This window comes from Rhinatrema bivittatum, chromosome 6 (genome assembly GCF_901001135.1).
Source record: "Rhinatrema bivittatum chromosome 6, aRhiBiv1.1, whole genome shotgun sequence".
Classification (NCBI taxonomy): domain Eukaryota; kingdom Metazoa; phylum Chordata; class Amphibia; order Gymnophiona; family Rhinatrematidae; genus Rhinatrema; species Rhinatrema bivittatum.
In genome coordinates, this window is record NC_042620.1 from 216,170,385 (window position 1) to 216,189,237 (window position 18,853).

General features: G+C 48.2%; 1 protein-coding gene across 2 annotated transcripts in view; it reads left to right on the top strand.

Annotated features, from left to right (window-relative positions):
• The window catches only part of LOC115093993 (sodium/hydrogen exchanger 2-like), a 223,841-nt gene extending 206,192 nt beyond the window's left edge, over positions 1-17,649 (top strand). For both annotated transcript variants that reach the window (XM_029606549.1, XM_029606550.1), the window contains exons 10-12: positions 6,389-6,520; positions 15,311-15,374; positions 16,439-17,649. In XM_029606549.1, the coding sequence (XP_029462409.1) occupies positions 6,389-6,520; positions 15,311-15,374; positions 16,439-16,578 (336 nt within the window). In that variant the 3' untranslated portion in view covers positions 16,579-17,649. The remainder of the gene's footprint in view (positions 1-6,388; positions 6,521-15,310; positions 15,375-16,438) is intronic.
• The last annotated feature ends 1,204 nt before the right edge of the window (positions 17,650-18,853 follow it).

An 18,853-nucleotide genomic window follows, 5' to 3' on the forward strand; every position in this document is an offset into this window, starting at 1 on the left:
CACCAGCAGGTGGAAACAGAGCAAAACTTGACGAGCTCCACTATATATACCAGGGTGCCACCCACAGCCTGTCAGTATTTCTCTGTTTCCAGCAGGTGGTGCGGGTGCATAGCTCACAGCCTGGTTGTAAATTTTTATTAAGGAAAGAGAGGTTTAGAAAGTTAGGGGATAGCTAGGCAGGTTTGTTTGGTCTGGTTGTCCTTCTAACCTCCCTTAATTAAGTTTAAAAAAAAAAAAGGGGGGGTTTTGTTTTTCAGCTCTCTGAAGCCTTCAGCGCTCCCGGGAGGTGGGCAAGCCCTGAGAGGGCCATCCCTCCTGGTAGAGCGGTCCGCTGGTGCTAGGGGTCGAGGATCCCGCTCTCCACAGCCCAGCCGGGGTGATACCGGGGAGCCCGGCTCACTCACCCCCGTCGGCCCGATTCAGAACTCGGCAAGGGGCAGCGCCGGTGAGTTCTGTAAAAAAAATAAAATAAATAAAAGTAAATAAAACTGAAAGCCTTCCCTCCTCTGCGCCGGTTCCCCGACCTCGTTTATTTTTCCTTTTGCGTGGTTCGCTTCTCCGTTTCCCTCCGCGCGTTTTCGCGGGCTTTTTCGCGGCTCTCTTCATTCGGCACGGCCAGGCATGCCACGCGGTGCGGCCTGCACGGCATGCGGATCCTGCAGTGCGCGCCTCTCCCGGGATGGGCTGTGCTCGGCTTGCATCCCGGGGGGCGAGGGGACGTCGGGGGCAATCAGGGGGATCATGTTGCGGCGGACCTCCATGGCCATAGCAATTCACAGGTCAGCAAGGGGGGATGCGACCTCTCCCCCCACTTTACCATGGGCCCCCCCCGCGATCTCTGGGCCTATTGAGGAGTTTGGTAGGGGCTCTCCCCCCTCCCTCCCCCCCCCTCCCTCTCCCCACAGCGGCCCGCATCGAGGGCAGTTTCCCCCACTGTCCCTCCCTCCCCCGTGGGGCGGGGGAGGGACAGGAATGGCGACATGGATTCGGACGGTTCCGGTACCTCCTTTTTGTCGGATTTTATACTGGCCATGCATAGGGCTTTTAAAGCCTGCAAGGCCCTTAAGAGGCGCTCCTCGCAGCAGGAGCCCATGGGGACGCCCACATGCGGAGGAGTACCGGGCCCCCCCAAAGCCAAACGGCCACTGCGGGCCGTCCCACCCAGGGATGAAGTGGACACTTCGGAGGACCCGGAGGATCAGGAGGGGACCCTTCCCCGCCCCCGAAAGGGGCAGAGGGCGAGGATGGTACCGCGCACGGTTCAGCGCGCCAGGGGCAGGCCTCGGAGGGTGATGACCCGAGGTGCTTCGCCTCTTCCGCCGGGACGAATTAGCTCCTCTTATCCCCGCTATTTTGGAGGAATTGGGGATACTGGAACCCCTGGGGGAGTCCCGGGGTGGATCCATGGATCCCGTGTTGCTGGGCCTGAGTGGTCCCCCTACAACATTCCCCTTTCATTTTTCTTCCACTGATCTGCTTTTTAGAGAGTGGGATATACCAGATTTGGGCTTGAAGGTCTCAAAGGCCATGGAGAAACTGTATCCCTTGCCGGAAGACGCACTGGAGCTACTGCGGGTGCCGAAGGTAGACGCGTCAGTTTCGGCAGTGACGAAGCAGACCACCATCCCGGTCACGGGTACCACGGCGTTGAAGGATCTTCAGGATAGGAAATTGGAAGTCCAATTGAAAAAGATCCGAGCAGCGATCTGCAGTAACTTTGCTTTACGGGCGGGTCTCCGTTGGGTCCAGCAGCTTCTTGCCAACGAGGGTCTCTCTGAGGAGGAAGCCAGACAGGCCGGACGTTTAGAGGCGGTGGTGGCCTATAGTGCGGATTCCCTACATGATCTTCTCTGGACTTTGGCTCGGTCCATGGTGTCCGCTGTCACGGCCAGATGTCTCCGGTGGTTGAGAAACTGGGCAGCGGATGGGGCTTCCAAGTCTCGTCTCTGCTCTCTTCCCTTCAAAGGCAGGCTGCTGTTCGGGAAGGAACTGGACGACATGATTCAGCTGCTGGGCGAGAGGAGGGGTTACCGTCTGCCAGAGGACAGGCCGCGCTCCAAGGGGTCTTTCTCTTCTCGTTCCCGATACCGGAGTAGCCGGAAGCCCCGGTCCTCTCGCCCTGGTTCTTCTTCTTCTTCCTCTTCTGTTTCCTTTCGCCCCAGAGGCTGTAGGCAGCAGTCCCAGCCCTTTCGGGGGAGACGTTTTGGCAGACCTGCCTCCTCCTCTGCTGCGCCGAGTGGCAAGTCTACGCAATGATGTCAGGCCGGTCCAGGTGTCGATTCCAAAGGTGGGGGGCAGACTGTCCCTCTTTTACGAGACCTGGGCCACAATCCCATCAGACCAATGGGTTCTTTCAGTGATAAGACACAGCTACGCGTTAGATTTTGCTTACCTTCCCCGGCCAAGGTGTTTCCCCTCTCCTTGCGGACATCCGGCAAGAGGCAAGCGGTCCTTCAGACGTTGGTCCGTCTGGAAGAACTGGGAGCTATCATCCCAGTCCCAGCTGCGGAGCAACGAAGAGGACATTACTCCATATACTTCGTCGTTCCAAAGAAAGAAGGCACTTATCAGCCCATTCTCGATCTGAAGGGAGTCAATCGTTGTCTCTGGATCCCGCGTTTCCGCATGGAGACCTTGAGATCCGTGACCACATCAGTCCGTCCGGGGGAGTTTCTGGCTTCTCTGGACCTCACAGAGGCATACCTGCACATCGGGATCCGGAAGGACCATCAGAAATATCTCCGGTTCCTTGTGCTTTGAAAACACTATCATTTCCAAGCTTGCCTTTTGGCCTCGCAACAGCCCCCAGGATGTTCACCAAGATCCTGGTGGTGGTAGCGGCCCACCTCCGTCGGGAGGGTCTCTTGGTCCATCCATATCTGGATGACTGGTTGATCCGGGCCAAGTCAGAGGAGCTCTGCCGGTTTGCAGTCCAACGGGTCCTGCACCTCTTGCACTCCCTTGGTTGGGTGGTCAATACGGCCAAGAGTCATCTTCAACCTTCACAATATCTGGAATTTTTGGGAGCGTTATTCGACACACGTCTCGGCAGGGTCTTCCTCTCCCGGGACCGTTGCCGCAAGCTACAGAATCAGGTCAAATCCTTCCTATGGATGCGGCCGCCAACGGCCTGGGACTACTTGCAGTTGATTGGGTCCATGACCTCGACGTTGGGGCTGGTTCCGTGGGCTTTTGCACAAATGCGTCCTTTGCAGTCGGCATTGCTTTCCCATTGGAGACCAGTTTCAGCACAGAACCAACTCCCGCTGCCCTTGCTGGTGGTAGCACGGGCCAGCCTGTAGTGGTGGCTAAGAAAGGACAAGCTGCTGCAGGGAGTTTCCCTCGTGACCCCGGAATGGACGGTGGTCACTATGGACGCGAGCCTGTCCGGCTGGGGGGGCGGTCTGCTTGAGGCAGTCGGCGCAGGGGCAATGTACGGCGACAGAGTCCCGCTGGTCGATAAATCACCTGGAGACCAGGGCGGTGCGCCTGGCTTTACGGGCTTTCCTGCCCCTGGTCCTGGGAAAAGCGGTCAGGATTTTATCGGACAATGTGACCACGGTGGCCTACGTCAACCGCCAAGGGGGAACCCGGATCCGGCCAGTGGCTCTGGAGGCTCGCCTGCTAATGCAGTGGGCGGAGAAGCATCTACTTCAGATCGCCGCGTCCCATATCGCAGGGGTGGACAACGTTCAGGCGGATTTCCTGAGCCGTCATCATCTCGACCCAGGCGAGAGGGAACTGGCGGATGTCGCGTTCCAGCTCATCTGCGACAGATGGGGACGACCGGCCATGGATCTGATGGCGACCTCCCAGAATGCGAAGGCACCGCGGTTCTTCACCCGACGCAGGGAACCAGGGGCGGAGGGGGTAGATGCCCTGGCACTTCCATGGCCCTCGTCGATCCTTCTGTACGTCTTTCCTCCGTGGCCTCTCATAGGAAAAGTGCTGCGTCGCATAGAGAATCACCCCACGGAGGTTATTCTGGTGGCCCCAGAGTGGCCATGAAGGCCCTGGTTTGCGGACTTAGTCAATCTGTCCCTGGAAGCGCCACTACGGCTTCCGCCGTTGTCGAATCTTCTACATCAGGGGCCCGTCTGTTTCGACCAGGCGGATCACTTCTCTCTAGCGGCATGGCTTTTGAAAGGCGCCATCTGAAAGGTAAAGGTTATTCGGACGTGGTGGTGGCCACCCTCCTCAGCTCCCGCAAGGTGTCAACGTCTCGTTCCTATATGCGGGTCTGGAAGGTCTTTGAATCCTGGTGCATGTCTAGGTCAGTCCGGCCTACCCAGGCTACCATTCCTGATATCCTGTCTTTCCTACAGGATGGTCTGGCCAAGGGACTATCCTGTAGTTCTTTGCGGGTGCAAGTAGCGGCTCTTGGGGGTCTGCGCGGTTCGGTGGATGGGAGGCCCTTAGCTTCCCACCCCAATTTGATATGTTTTCTAAAGGGTGCAACACATTTGTGCCCTCCGCTCGTTTCACCTTGTCCGTCCTGGAACTTAAATCTGGTGCTCAGGGCCCTGTGTCAGCCTCCCTTTGAGCCACTGAAGAGGATCACCTTGAAGGATCTCACGTTGAAGACAATCTTCCTGGTGGCAATCACCTCCGCCAGGAGGGTTTTGGAACTTCAGGCCCTCTCATGTTGGGAGCCGTTCCTAAGAATTTCGGAGTCCGGGGTTTCTCTCTAGACCATTCCTTCCTTTCTGCCCAAGGTGGTGTCAGCGTTTCATCTGAATCAGTCAGTAGATCTCCTGCTTTTGCCCATGTCGAGCATCCAGATGCGTCCTCTAGAGATCTGAAGAAGTTGGATGTGCGCAGGGTTCTCTTGCGCTACCTGGAGGTTACAAACGCCTTCCGGGTGTCGGATCATCTATTCGTTCTTTGGAGCAGGCCTAAAAAGGGTAATATGGTGTCTAAGACATCCATAGCTCGCTGGTTGAAGGAAACAAATTCTGCTTATCTTCTTGCAGGTCGCCCTCTACCGTTAGGGCTGAAGGCACACTCTACGAGGTCTCAGGCTGCGTCCTGAGTTTCAACAGGTCTCACCCCTAGAGATCTGCCAGGCAGCGACCTGGAAATCGTTGCACACCTTTGCGCGTCATTATAGACTGGATGTGCGGGATTCCAGAGAGGGAAATTTTGGAGCAGACTTCCTGAAAGCGGGCCTCTCCGTTTCCCCCCCTAAGTAATGTGCTCTGGTACATCCCAGTAGTCTGGACTGATCTGGTACGTACAGGGAAAAGAAAATTAGGTCTTACCTTTGTTAATTTTCGTTCCTGTAGTACCAAGGATCAGTCCAGAGTCCCGCCCATTGTCCTTTCTGCAGTATATTTCGGAGAGTCCGCTGTGTTGGACGAAAGGTTTTCTTCTCTGTCGTTGGCTGTTTTGCCAATTCGGTTTTGTTCTCTGGATCTGGGTTCTCTTGGGGTAAGTGACCCGTGGTTCCCCTGGTTGGTTTTGTGTAGATAGTTTTAGTTACATGAGGAATATCCACTGCTTTGACATTGCATAATACTGGCAGGCTGTGGGTGGCACCCTGGTATATATAGTGGAGCTTGTCAAGTTTTGCTCTGTTTCCACCTGCTGGTGCGGAGGCATAACCCAGTAGTCTGGACTGATCCTTGGTACTACAGGAACGAAAATTAACAAAGGTAAGACCTAATTTTCTTTTTAGGGTGATGATAAGGAGAGCGGCCACAACAGTTGCATGGCATCCTGGATATGCTGCAGGCTGCTGTTAAAAAAAGAAAAAGGCTTAGGTGGCACCAGTTCTCTTATGGGATGGGGAAAGGTAAATGAGGGTAGATGAAGGAAGGAAGATAAAAGAATTCAGGGAGAGGCAAAAGGGGAACAAGAAGAGGGAGCAAAGAAGGCACAGGGAAAACAGTGAAAGGAATAAAAGGAGAAGCAGGAGAATATAGAATAAGAAAACGGAAAGGAGCTAAGAGGTACAGACATAGGAAGAGAAATACACTATGAGAAGAAAAAGACAATAAGTGTATTGACTACAAAGACTGTACTATAACTGGATAAAATGATAGAATCAGTTTATTTAAACACTTTATATCTGATTAAAATCATTGTTGTAAAAAGTAATGATGGTTTTTTTGTCCCAGGTAACATTATCTGAACAGAAGCTTTTCTAAAACTATTTAATTGAAGCTATTTATGTTTTCGTAATGGGTGCTTTTTTTTGCCACAGTTGAAGTATCTTGAATCTGCTTGATGTGAGCTGCCATTCCTGACATGTTGCAGTTGCTGTAATTGACACTTTCTGTACATTCCAACGCCTACTTTGTTTTGCGCATACATTTTAATATTGTACCTCTGTTTTACATTTTTTTTGTTTCTTTTTTTTTTTCTGCCACTCCCCCTTCTCGGGAAGACTCCGTCATATAACAGACACATGCTGCCTACGGACACTGTGGCAGAACAGGCAAAGGAAATCCTGATTCGGAGGCATGAGAGCTACCAGGGCAATCTCAACAGGCGCCTCTCGGATCATTTCAATAAGGAGGTAGAGTGTTATCGTGCTGGCATTGGTCTGCTTTTCTGTTTTCAGTGCAGCTTGGCTTCCTCCCCCTCCCCCCCCCCCCCCCACCCCGCAATGAAAGCAGTAGGAGAATTTCAATCAAGGATGAACATGGAAATAACGCCCCCAGCAACAGCAATGGTTTTGTTTTGCTTTTTTTAAATGCTGATTTAGTAAATCATTTAAAGCTATATAAAAGAATAAACACTTCTGGTAAAAATGATTTCTAGTAGCTGTGTTGGTATTGGAGCAAGAAGGGAATTATCCAGAGACGATGAAGGTGCACAGAAGGATTTCAAAAGCATATCTCTTTCTGAGATATGAAGATTCAGCTTTGGATAACTCTAGCATTGCTCTAACAAGGAGTCACATAGCCTGCAAAGAGGCCAGTGACATAAAATGACAAATTTGTTTCCGACACCGAGGCTCCTGGCCTGTGAAATTTGCAAGGTGCCAAAAACCATAGATAGTACCAAATCTCCATGAGTTCGAGTCACATATCCTACATGCTTCCATGACTAGCAGCTGGAATATAATAATAATTTTATTGTTTTGGATATTTAGTTCACCTTTCCAAATGATACGGTGCACTGCAGATCGGAATAATCAGGCAAACTGCATAAGCCAATTGTTTTTTCTCTGCCAGTATCTACTACGTTACTATATTATGAATACATGAGTTGGCCAATTATCATTTCTATAGTATGAAAAAAAGATTTGTTTCCAGATACCTACGATTTAGGCTACACAAAAGAGCCCTGAGAAACAGTGCTAGGTGGTATAACAACCATATTTCTTCCAAGTTGCTTGTCTCGTGTGGAAGGAAAATATGGAACTTAACTTCTGACCTTATTTTTTTAAATCATATGAAAGATATTTATGCCATGTGAACTCCAGGTCATTTTCCTTGGGGTTCACAAAAATACATACTGGCGTTGTTTGAAGTGGTAAGAATGTAATATTCTTTTGGTAAACTATCAGTAAGGTGGAGCATGTGGAGTTGAGATTTGGTGACAGAGAAAAGCATCTTGCCCGATGAAACTTGGGAAGAGGGATGTAGGTGGAGAAGAAATGAGGAGCTACAGAATGAATACACTTGTAAGAGAGAGTAAGAAGCTTGAACTTTATGCAGAAGCAGATAGGGAGCCAATGTAGCAACTTGAGAAAAGGAGTTAAATGGTCATAACGATGTTGGGGGCTACAAACTGATTTGGTGTGAGAAGGCATTTACAGCTGAAAGCTGGGAGATACCTGCAAGTAGATTAATGTAGATAAGCATAACCAGGCACATTAAGTAGGCCAAACGGTCCTTATTTGGTGACTTCTACTGTGTTACTAAGGTTCTCACAGGACAAGCAGGATGGTTGTCCTCACAAATGGGTGACATCGAGGATGGAGCCCTCCACGGAAAACTTCTGTCAAAGTTTAACAGAACTTTGACTGGCCCCTACTGGGCATGCCCAGCACGGCACTGACCCTGCAGCCAGCAGGGGTCTCCCCTCAGTCTTCTTTTTTCCGCGCAGCAGTTGCCACGCGGCGAAAGGAGCTCTTAACCACGTTCCTGACAGGAATTCGGAATTTTATTTCTGAAGAAAATTTGCCCCTCAGGGGTCTCCCTTCGACAAATTTTTACACCTCGCGGAACTCCGGTAAGTTTTTTGCCGTTTTTGGTCGACTTACGTCAAGTTTGGCCCTTGAGGCCTATCGACAGTCACCAATCCCGCGACTAAATTTTTGGCCCAAGGCCATGGCGACGGGGTTTCGTCGATGTCCGGATTGCACCCGGACTATGTCAATCACAGACCCCCATAGGGTCTGTGTTTTGTGTTTAGGCAGCGAGCATGATGTCCTGACTTGCACCAAATGTGCCTTAATGACACCCAAAGGTCGCAAAGCCAGGATGGAGAAGATGGGGCTCCTCTTCCATGCTCGCACCCCAACGCCATCGATAGCATCGACGTCATCGGAACCGGCACCGTCGAAGTTGCACCATCATCGTCAACCCTCCGGTGACCGTCCACCATCGATGACTTCCCGGCCGTCGACTCCCGTCCCTTCCCTGGATGGGCGAGGGGATCGGAAAGATAAACATCGCTATCGACGGCACAGGTCTCGGCCCGTCGAGGATCCAGAACCATCGACCTCCGTACAGACCGAACCACCGACTAAAAAGCCTCGATCAGACCTGGCACCGTCCACGTCTCGTTCGCAGGCACCGAGGAAACCCTCACCCCCTCGGGGTGTGGGAGCCGAGATCCCACCGGTTACGGTGGTCCCTCCGGCTCAGCCTCAGCCTCCCTCTCCCGTCGAGCCGGGTATCGTTACCCCTGGTCTCCGGGCAGAACTGGACCGGCTGGTCCAGGAGGCCATCGAAAAAGCGATGCAGAAGTTCCAACCTCCACCGGCACCGGCTCCGGCACCGATTCCGGCACCGACTCTGGCACCGACTCCGGCACCGACTCCGCCACCGAGGAAGGAACCGACCACCGAGCCACTGGTGGAAGCTCTAGCACCGCTACTGCACCGCATGGAGGCGCTTATAACGGCCCTTCCATCGGTGATTTCAGTAGCACCGACAACACCACAGTCTCCGACAGGATTATCATCGAGAGGGGAAACACCATTCGTAATTCCCCCTTCAGGGGTGGTCCCATCGGTGCCTTCTCATCCCTCGCCACCGATATATCGTTCGGCTCCATCGATTCCAAGGCCGGCACCGATTCCATCGACAGCACCGAAGCCCTCGATGCCGTTTCCAGCTCCGCCTTCAGCACCGATGCCATCGAGATTCTACTCGATACCCTCGGTGGTTCCTCCTAATATCCCGGACCCTCAACCAGGACCTTCAGGGCTTCAAGCCCCGCATGATCCCTACGATACCTGGGGAGATGATACATCTTCTGACACGGATTTACCTTCACCACCATTTCCTACAGAGAGTAGAAACGATCTCCTCCTGAGGATCTCTCTTTTATTAATTTTGTGAAGGAGATGTCGGAAATTGTACCCTTTCAGCTACAATCTGAAACCGATGACAGACACCAGATGATGGAACTGCTCCAATTTCTGGATGCTCCCAAAATCATCGCTTCCATCCCTATTCACCAGGTGTTTCTGGATCTTCTAAAGAAAAACTGGGAATCTCCTTCATCTGTTTCCCCAGTCAATAAGAAAGCTGACTCCACATATCTTGTCCAGTCAGCACCGGGATTTCAGAAGCCTCAACTGGATCATCGCTCTGTCGTTGTTGAGTCAGCGCAAAAGAAAGCTAAGCGTCTAAAGCCACACTCTTCAACGCCACCTACCAAGGACAACAAATTCCTGGATAGTGTAGGAAGGAAGGTGTATCACGGAGCTATGTTAATTTCACGCATAGCTTCGTATCAGCTTTACATGACTCAATATAACAGAGCCATCCTAAAACAGATGCAAGAATATGCGGACACCTTGCCTGAGCAATATCAACCACAGCTTCAAGCCCTCCTTAACAAAGGGTTTGAGGCCGGGAAGCATGAAATTAGGACTGCATATGACATCTTCGATGCTTCCACAAAAGTTTCAGCCACAGCCATCTCAGCCAGACGTTGGGCTTGGTTAAAATCATCCGACCTACGCCCAGAAGTCCAGGATCGGCTATCTGATTTACCCTGCCTAGGGGACAACTTGTTTGGAGAACAAATTCAGCAAATAGTAGCCGAATTAAAAGATCATCACGAGACGTTGAAACAACTCTCATCCACTCCATCTGATGTGACCTCCAAACAACCATCTAAGAAAGACTCTAAAAAGTCGTTCTTTAGGCCACGTCGGTATTACCCTCCATCGGCTAAGCCTCGACCTGCACGGTCTTCCAACAGAGCTCAGCCACGCCAGCCTCGGAAGCAAAGACCTACTGTAGCCCCACCCCCTGGGCCTGCGGCGGGCCTTTGACTTCCCTGTAGAGAGCACGTGCCAAACCCCTCTTCCAGCCATCCCTGTGGGAGGTCGACTGTGCCACTTTTTAGACCGCTGGCTACAGATCACCTCAGATCAGTGGGTACTAGCAATTATAGCACAGGGTTACCACCTCAACTTCACTACTCTTCCTGCAGACTCCCCGCCTCTACAAGCATGGAGTCTGACCAGCCACTTGGCTCACTTACAACAAGAAGTATTCCTTCTTCTGCAATCAAACGCTATAGAACCCGTCCCTCCCTCTCAGCAGGGAAGAGGATTCTACTCCAGGTACTTCCTGATACCAAAGAAATCAGGGGGGCTTCGTCCCATCTTAGACCTTCGAGCCCTCAACAAGTACCTTCAAAAAGAGAAGTTCAAAATGGTAACCCTGGGCTCGCTTCTCCCTCTGCTGCAAAGAGGGGATTGGCTATGCTCTCTCGACCTCAAAGACGCTTATACCCACATTGCGATAACACAATCCCATCGCAAGTACCTGCGTTTTCTGGTGGGCCGAAACCATTACCAATATCGAGTACTACCTTTCGGCCTGGCATCTGCACCACGGGTCTTTACCAAATGTCTCGTCGTGGTAGCAGCATTCCTCAGGAAGGAAGGTGTCCACATCTACCCCTACCTGGACGATTGGTTAATCAGGGCCTCCACCCAACAGATTGCTCAATCCTCCCTAAAATTGACAATTCAAACACTCCTTTCCTTAGGGTTTCTTGTCAATTACGAGAAATCTTGCTTAGTCCCATCTCAAACCTTATCTTTCATTGGGGCAGACTTGGACACCTTACAGGCAAAGGCCTACCTTCCTCATCACAGGGTCCAGACTCTAATATCCCTAGCTCGCCAGCTCCAGTCTCAAAACACTGCCACGGCTCGCCAATTCCTCGTTCTCCTAGGACACATGGCATCCTCGGTTCAAGTCACTCCCATGACCCGACTGGCCATGAGAGTTACCCAATGGACTCTGCGACACCAATGGATTCAAGCTCTTCAGCCTCTGTCCACCATTGTCACAATTACACAAGCGCTACGCCTGTCTTTAACCTGGTGGACGACTCGAGTCAACCTCCTTCAGGGCTTACCTTTTCTTCTACCAGATCCCCAAGTAATCCTAACCACCGATGCTTCCCACATCGGTTGGGGGGCCCATGTGGACGATTTACAAACTCAAGGACTCTGGTCTCGAGAGGAAGCCGAACACCAGATAAATTTCTTGGAACTGCGAGCAATCCGCTACGCGCTCAGAACTTTCCAAGCTCACCTATCGAATCAGATAATCTTGATCCAGACAGACAACCAGGTGGCCATGTGGTACATAAACAAGCAGGGAGGCACAGGCTCCTTCCTTCTGTGTCAGGAAGCTGCGCAGATTTGGGCAGAAGCCCTCTCCCACTCCATGTACCTCAGGGCCACCTACCTACCGGGAGTAGACAATGTATTGGCAGACCAGCTGAGCCGTGTCTTCCAACCACACGAGTGGTCACTCAATCCTCTGGTAGCGACCTCTCTATTCCACAAGTGGGGTTACCCCCACATAGACCTCTTTGCGTCTCCTCAGAACCACAAAGTGGACAATTACTGCTTTCTCATTCGGAGCCAGCACTCTCGGCCGAGGGATGCCTTCTCCCTCAAGTGGACAACCGGTCTGCTCTATGCATTCCCTCCACTTCCTCTTCTGTCGAGGACTCCCGTGAAGCTACGCCAGGACAGAGGAACCATGATCCTGATAGCACCGCACTGGCCACGCCAGGTGTGGTTTCCCATACTTCGGGATCTCTCCATCTGCAGGCACATTCCCTTGGGAAAGGACCCGCATCTACTCACTCAAAACGACGGATGCCTCCTCCATCCCAACCTCCAGGCCTTGTCCCTGACGGCATGGATGTTGAAAGGTTAGTCCTTCAGCCTTTTAACCTTTCGGATTCAGTTTCTCGTGTCCTGATAGCTTCGCGAAAGCCCTCCACCAGAAGATCCTATTCATATAAATGGAAAAGGTACACATCATGGTGCACTTCTCAGTCCCTTGATCCCCTTTCCTGTCCAATCTCTAAATTCTTGGACTATTTATGGCATCTATGGGAATCAGGTCTTAAAACCTCTTCCATAAGGATGCATGTCAGTGCGGTAGCCGCCTTCCATAAAGGTATCGAGGGTGTCCCTATTTCAGTACAACCCCTGGTAACACGCTTTGTTAAAGGCTTGCTCCATCTGAAGCCACCCTTACGTCCTCCGGCCCCATCTTGGGACCTAAATCTGGTTCTTGGTCGTCTAATGAAACCACCTTTCGAACCTCTGCACTCCTGTGACTTGAAATATCTCACTTGGAAAGTATTATTCCTTTTGGCTATCACTTCAGCTCGCAGGGTTAGTGAATTACAGGCCCTAGTTACCTACCCGCCTTACACTAAGCTCCTCCAGGACCGGGCGGTACTCCGCACTCACCCTAAATTTTTACCTAAGGTAGTTTCGGAGTTTCATATCAATCAATCCATCATACTACCTATCTTTTTTCCCAGGCCCCACTCCAACTCAGGGGAACAGACCCTGCATACCCTAGACTGTAAACGAGCTCTAGCTTTTTATCGTACAGTTTCTCACAGAAAGAGCACTCAATTATTCGTCTCTTTCCATCCTAACAAGTTAGGACAACCTGTGGGTAAGCAGGCTCTTTCCTCCTGGTTGGCGGACTGCATTTCTTTTTGCTATCAGCAAGCTGGCATTCCTTTCCAAGACCGTGTTAAAGCACACTCTGTGAGGGCCATGGCGACTTCAGTGGCACACCTTCGATCGGTGCCGCTTCCTGACATCTGCAAAGCTGCAACTTGGAGTTCTCTCCATACCTTTGCAGCCCATTATTGTTTGGACAAAGCTGGAAGACAGGACTCGATCTTCGGCCAATCTGTCTTGCGTAACCTTTTTCCAACTTGATGTACCAACACCCTTCCACCTTCCCGGTAGGGTGCGGATGCCCGTTCCCAAATTACACCCCAGTTGTTGTGCCTGTTGCATGCCGTTGGGTGCCTTTGGTGCAAGTCAGGACATCCTCAGCTCGGTACTCACCCATTTGTGAGAACAACCATCCTGCTTGTCCTGTGAGAAAGCAAATGTTGCTTACCTGATGTAACAGGTGTTCTCACAGGACAGCAGGATGTTAGTCCTCACGAAACCCGCCCGCCACCCCGCGGTGTTGGGTTCGTTTTATTTTTACTTTTTCGGCACTGCCTGTAGCTTTGAAAATCAGACTGAGGGGAGACCCCTGCTGGCTGCAGGGTCAGTGCCGTGCTGGGCATGCCCAGTAGGGGCCAGTCAAAGTTCTGTTAAACTTTGACAGAAGTTTTCCGTGGTGGGCTCCATCCTCGATGTCACCCATTTGTGAGGACTAACATCCTGCTGTCCTGTGAGAACACCTGTTACATCAGGTAAGCAACATTTGCTTTTTTTTGTTGCGGTCATTGCTGAGATAATAAATGGAGTGAAACCTAATAATAATTGTGATTTTTATCAAGGTTCTGAGTACACCCAAGGCCAGCAGAAGAGGCAAGCCAGTGATGCACTGGCTTGTAGCACCAGAGTTCAGGAGTGCCAAAAATTCAAAGCCTTTAAAAAAAAAAAAAAAAGTCTACTCTTAGAACCGCAGCTGATGTCTTCCTATTGCGAGTGTGTGTCCAGTCAGGAAAATGGGTGCAGGATGTTGGTTCATGGGTGTCCTAGGAGTTGTAGTGTTTAAGGCACTGCTGCAGGTGGGTTCAGTCAAAACCTGGTGGCAGCAAAGACTACAATTCCCAGCACGTCCTTGGGGTGGCACCAGCCTGCAGTGTGGATGATCAGGAAGAGAGAGCGAGAGCCATTGCCCCTCAACTTCCCAAGTCTGGCAGTAATTTTCTCGCAAACGAGCAAAATAAACAAAAAGAGGCGAGGTCAGCCTGGACCCACGTTTGCATTGGGAAGACAGCAGCCGCAGAACTGAACTTGGGACCAAAAGCAAGAAGGAAGAGTTGAAGACGGCAACTGGGGGGGAGAGGGGCGGAGGAGCGGGTACAAAAGCATCAGTTGATTTGGGGTGCCATACCCTCTAGCACGGGCCCTGAGCACACCTATAGTAAAGGTCACATTCTAACTCATGAGAAGGCAAGTTTTATAGTCTGAAAACAAAACCATAGAATCTGCCTTTTGTGATCGCCTCAGATGCCCCGTCTTTTGCATAAACCACTAGTGGCTGTGCTATCAGTACCAGGAAGATAAATTCCAAATTTCTCGTCCACATTTTTGTAAGAATGTGCACATGTAGTGCTACTGACACCAGAGCCCAAATGTATGATTTCATTGAAATATAAATTCTTTCCCTCTGTAATAAAGATTTTATTTTAGTTGGAAATGGAAGTTTTGATTGGGAAATAAAGCCCATGGTTCTAGTTATGTTTCAAACAATGCCATGACATCTAACCACAAGATGGAGCAATTATGTTTCTCTGAAGGGGGAGACATGCATTCACAGTTCTACACTTGTCCCTTGCTGGTGTCTTTGTTCTAGCGTACACACCACTGAAAAGACTCATTAACCCTAACAACAGTAGTAGCAAATATTCCTGGCTCTCTGGGATGCCAGCGGTTCAGTTCAGGAAACGAGACTGTTGGAAAGGCAGAGAGACACATATGCCTCTGGCAATCAGCAACAGTCCTGTGTACTAGAATGCTTTTTTTCATAGGTGAGGCAGTAAATTGCTTTTACAATTAATGTCATTTTTGTGCTTCATTCTGATTTTTCTAATGATCTCAGCTAATACGTCCAATTTCTTTCTGTTATGCATTTGTTTTTAAACATGGAAGGATACTTCTCTTCTGTCACCACGTGAACCTCAAAAACGGGCCAAACTATACCGTTCCTTAACAGGTAAGTTGAAAGAAATCGCACCTTTCTTCTTTGTAAATTTCAGAGTCTTTTATGAAGGGGTGGGGGTGGGGATTCTGTCAAGATTCTAATTTAAAGGAGGGAGGGCAGACGAGTACTTGATGTCCATTCTCTTCACAACCACTGTTTGGTGGGATAACTGTGGTCCAAATTTGTCTGGCACAAACTGTTGAAAAGTGCTATAAAATGTGAAAGCAAAATGTATTCTTCATACATGACCCTGCCTAGCAAGGACTTTCAGATGCTAAACGGCCCCCTGCCAGCACATTTATGGGCATTAAAAGAGTATTCGGTAATATATTGGTACACTCTGCACTAGATGCTGGGGCATCCCATCACACGTATGCCAACATATACTGTGCTGCCTTATGGATTCAGGGCTAGAACTGATGCCAAAGAGTTTAAACCAGTCAAAGAAACATTTTTTCTATGTATCTCTTGCCTCTAGCACACTATTCCTGAATCATTTTGCAAGGAATCCTTCCTCTCAGATAAGAAAAAATACTACGTAGAAACATTGGAGTGGCAGAAACTGTGATGGCAGTAGCTGAACTCTCTGGCATATAGATTCCTCACGATAGTTTATTTTCCCTTCATACACTTTTATGATAGCATAGAGTGCTACATTTACTTATAACAGGACCAAATACAGAGTTTTCTTGATGCTGTTGGCACCTTTTTTCTCAATAGATAAATGATCCACTAGTTAGTACAACTTTCTGCTCTTCCTGATAAAAAAAACAAACACAAACTCTCTATATTCTGAAAAATTTCAAAGTAACAAGGGGTAGAATATCTAACTCCTTCGCTATTAGCAGCTGCGAACAAATTGCTTGGTTTTGCTTATTTTGCAGGTTAAGACATTCAATAATTAACCCAAGGGATGAGATTGGTTCTTATTTTAATTATCTTTAGCTAAAATGTAATCAGTTGGAATAAGTAATGTTTTACGGTGGATTAGCTTGAGCATTCTTTATTGTGGAATGAAAAAATGTTATTGTTTCTCATACTGTACAGTGATGGTCTGCAATTCTTACTGTTCACAGTAGGGGATTCTGAAACATCTGTGACATTCAACAGTACAAAGCCAACCTGTTCCTTTGCATCTCTGCCCTGTGACATCTCAGAGGATATCATTGAAGAAGAAGAGTCAGAATCGAACTGGGATCCCCAGTCTGAACGTTAAAGCTTGATTTTTCTCCAAGACTACTTGATTGATGAGAACATAAGATGACTTTTACAAATATTTTGGAACCTCTGTCCAATTTATGCTTCATTGCCTATGATCTACAGCGGCTTTACTTTAACATCATAATCTTTTCCATGGTTAAACATGGTGGAATTAAGCATATATTCCCAATTTTTAAAATGAATTGTAGTCTGTAGCGTTAGGTACGAAGAGTAATTCTATCTTCATATTACAGCATGGATATTGATTCTCTCTGGCATTAAGCAAACACAGCTGCTCTGACAGCATTCTCTTTTTAGGTATAGCATTGCATTTAACTAATTTTGCCAACCTACAAAAAGTCATAGTTTATGAAGCTGACTCTTAGCAGTAGAATGCTCACAACAAAAATATTCCCTTGATCAATCTATACTATTTAATAGACCATCAAGCCAAGACCCTCATACCCAGCACTACCAGCATCAAAGTCTTCATTGCCTTATCCATAATCATCGGTCTGAGTCCATTAGAGTTGAGTATATTTTTTATATATTTTGGTTGCAAGTAAATAATTCACTTATCTGTTCATTGAAGCATATACTTCTTAAAGTTCCTTGGTGAGTATTTTAGCTCTTCTTCTCAAAATCCCATAGCAATTATGATACCCGGAATTTCATAACAAATGTAACAACCTTGACATGGATCCGTGTTTCAAAGCAGCTTTGCATGGGGGGAATATTCTTATCCAGCTTATATTAAAAAACAGTAAAATATAAGTAAATCATAATAGCAATCAACTTGTGGCTTTTAAACTGACTGGAGATAGCAGCCAGGATAATGAAATATAAATATTGCAGTTAATTTTGTCAGCACAGAACAACTTAGCATAGGTCATGGTAAGTCTTATCCTGTTTAAATTGGACTCTTTTCATTTTGTCACCAAGTCAACCCAGAAATGGCCCGGTAAAAAACAGATGTTAAATACTTGCATATTATTCAAAAAAGTTCTTTAAATTAAGGAATACCATTCTGCTTCAGAATTTAATCCAAGGGGATGATTGTTTTTAGATTAAAAAAAATTCAAAACTGCTGTCTGATGTTTAAATGAGCCTGCCTATTGCCTCCACTTGGTATACAAGGGATTTGCTCAAGTGCACCCCATCTTAGATCATCAAAAGTGTTTCTAACTCAAGGCAATGGGACAGCTCTTATGTTCTGTTAACTGTCTTCTTATATATCTCTTAATTCTACCAATGTATGCTTTATTACAAGGGCAGACGATAAAGTAGACCACAAATGATGATGAACAATTAGTAGATCCCTTTAACTGCATGACTTTGTGTATCCGAGAGTCTTGCCAAGATGCACCAAGAATTGCTTGTTCGCAAAAAGAGTGTTGACCACAGGGTGCATGTCTTTTATAGTTAGAATTTTGAAATGGGGATAGAGTAAGTAAAGCTGACCAAACAACAATCTCTGTTGTTCTGGCCTCAGGTGTGAGCTATTATAGGAAGGGAAGAGAACACTAAATGAAGTGTGAGTATGTGCCAATACTTGAAAATGATTGAAGCTAAAATATTCCTAAATGGGAATAATGTAGTAAACGTACAAGGTCAGACCCTCTGGACTCCTTATGGTGTAACAGTAACCAGGAACACTCAGCACATAATGTGTGCTTGTATGCTTTTTTATGATGAAGAAGGGCTAACCTCTTGAGAGCAACCTTGCGCTTATGTCTTAAGCATGAATTTTGAAATCAGTCTTATCAGAGTACAAACTCCACATTCATAGAAATTGGCTCACTGATAAGTTTTTTTAGCTTACATGGATGGAAACTGGAAAACCTTAATAAATTATTTCTCTCAATGGGCTTGTGGATAGAAAAGTGCTCAGTCATTGTTCAACTTTAAAAATCAAAATAACCAAGAAATATCCAAGAAAAATATACACTGGGCATCAAATTCTATAGAAAATGCACTGGTCCTAGTACAGATCCCTGGGGCACTCCACTGTTTACCTTCCTTCATTGAGAAAACTGACCATTAAGTTTTACTCTCTGTTTCCTATCTTTTAACCAGTTCACAATCCACAATAGGATATTGCCTCCTATTGGCTTTCTAATGTTCTGGGACCTTTGTCAAATGCCTTCTGAAAATCCAAACACATTACATCCACTAGCTCACAGTTATCTGCATGTTTAAGGCAAGACCATGTTTGCTGTGCCCCATTAAACCATATCTTTCTATATGTTCTGTGATTTTGCTGTTTAGAATAGTTTATATGATTTTTCCCA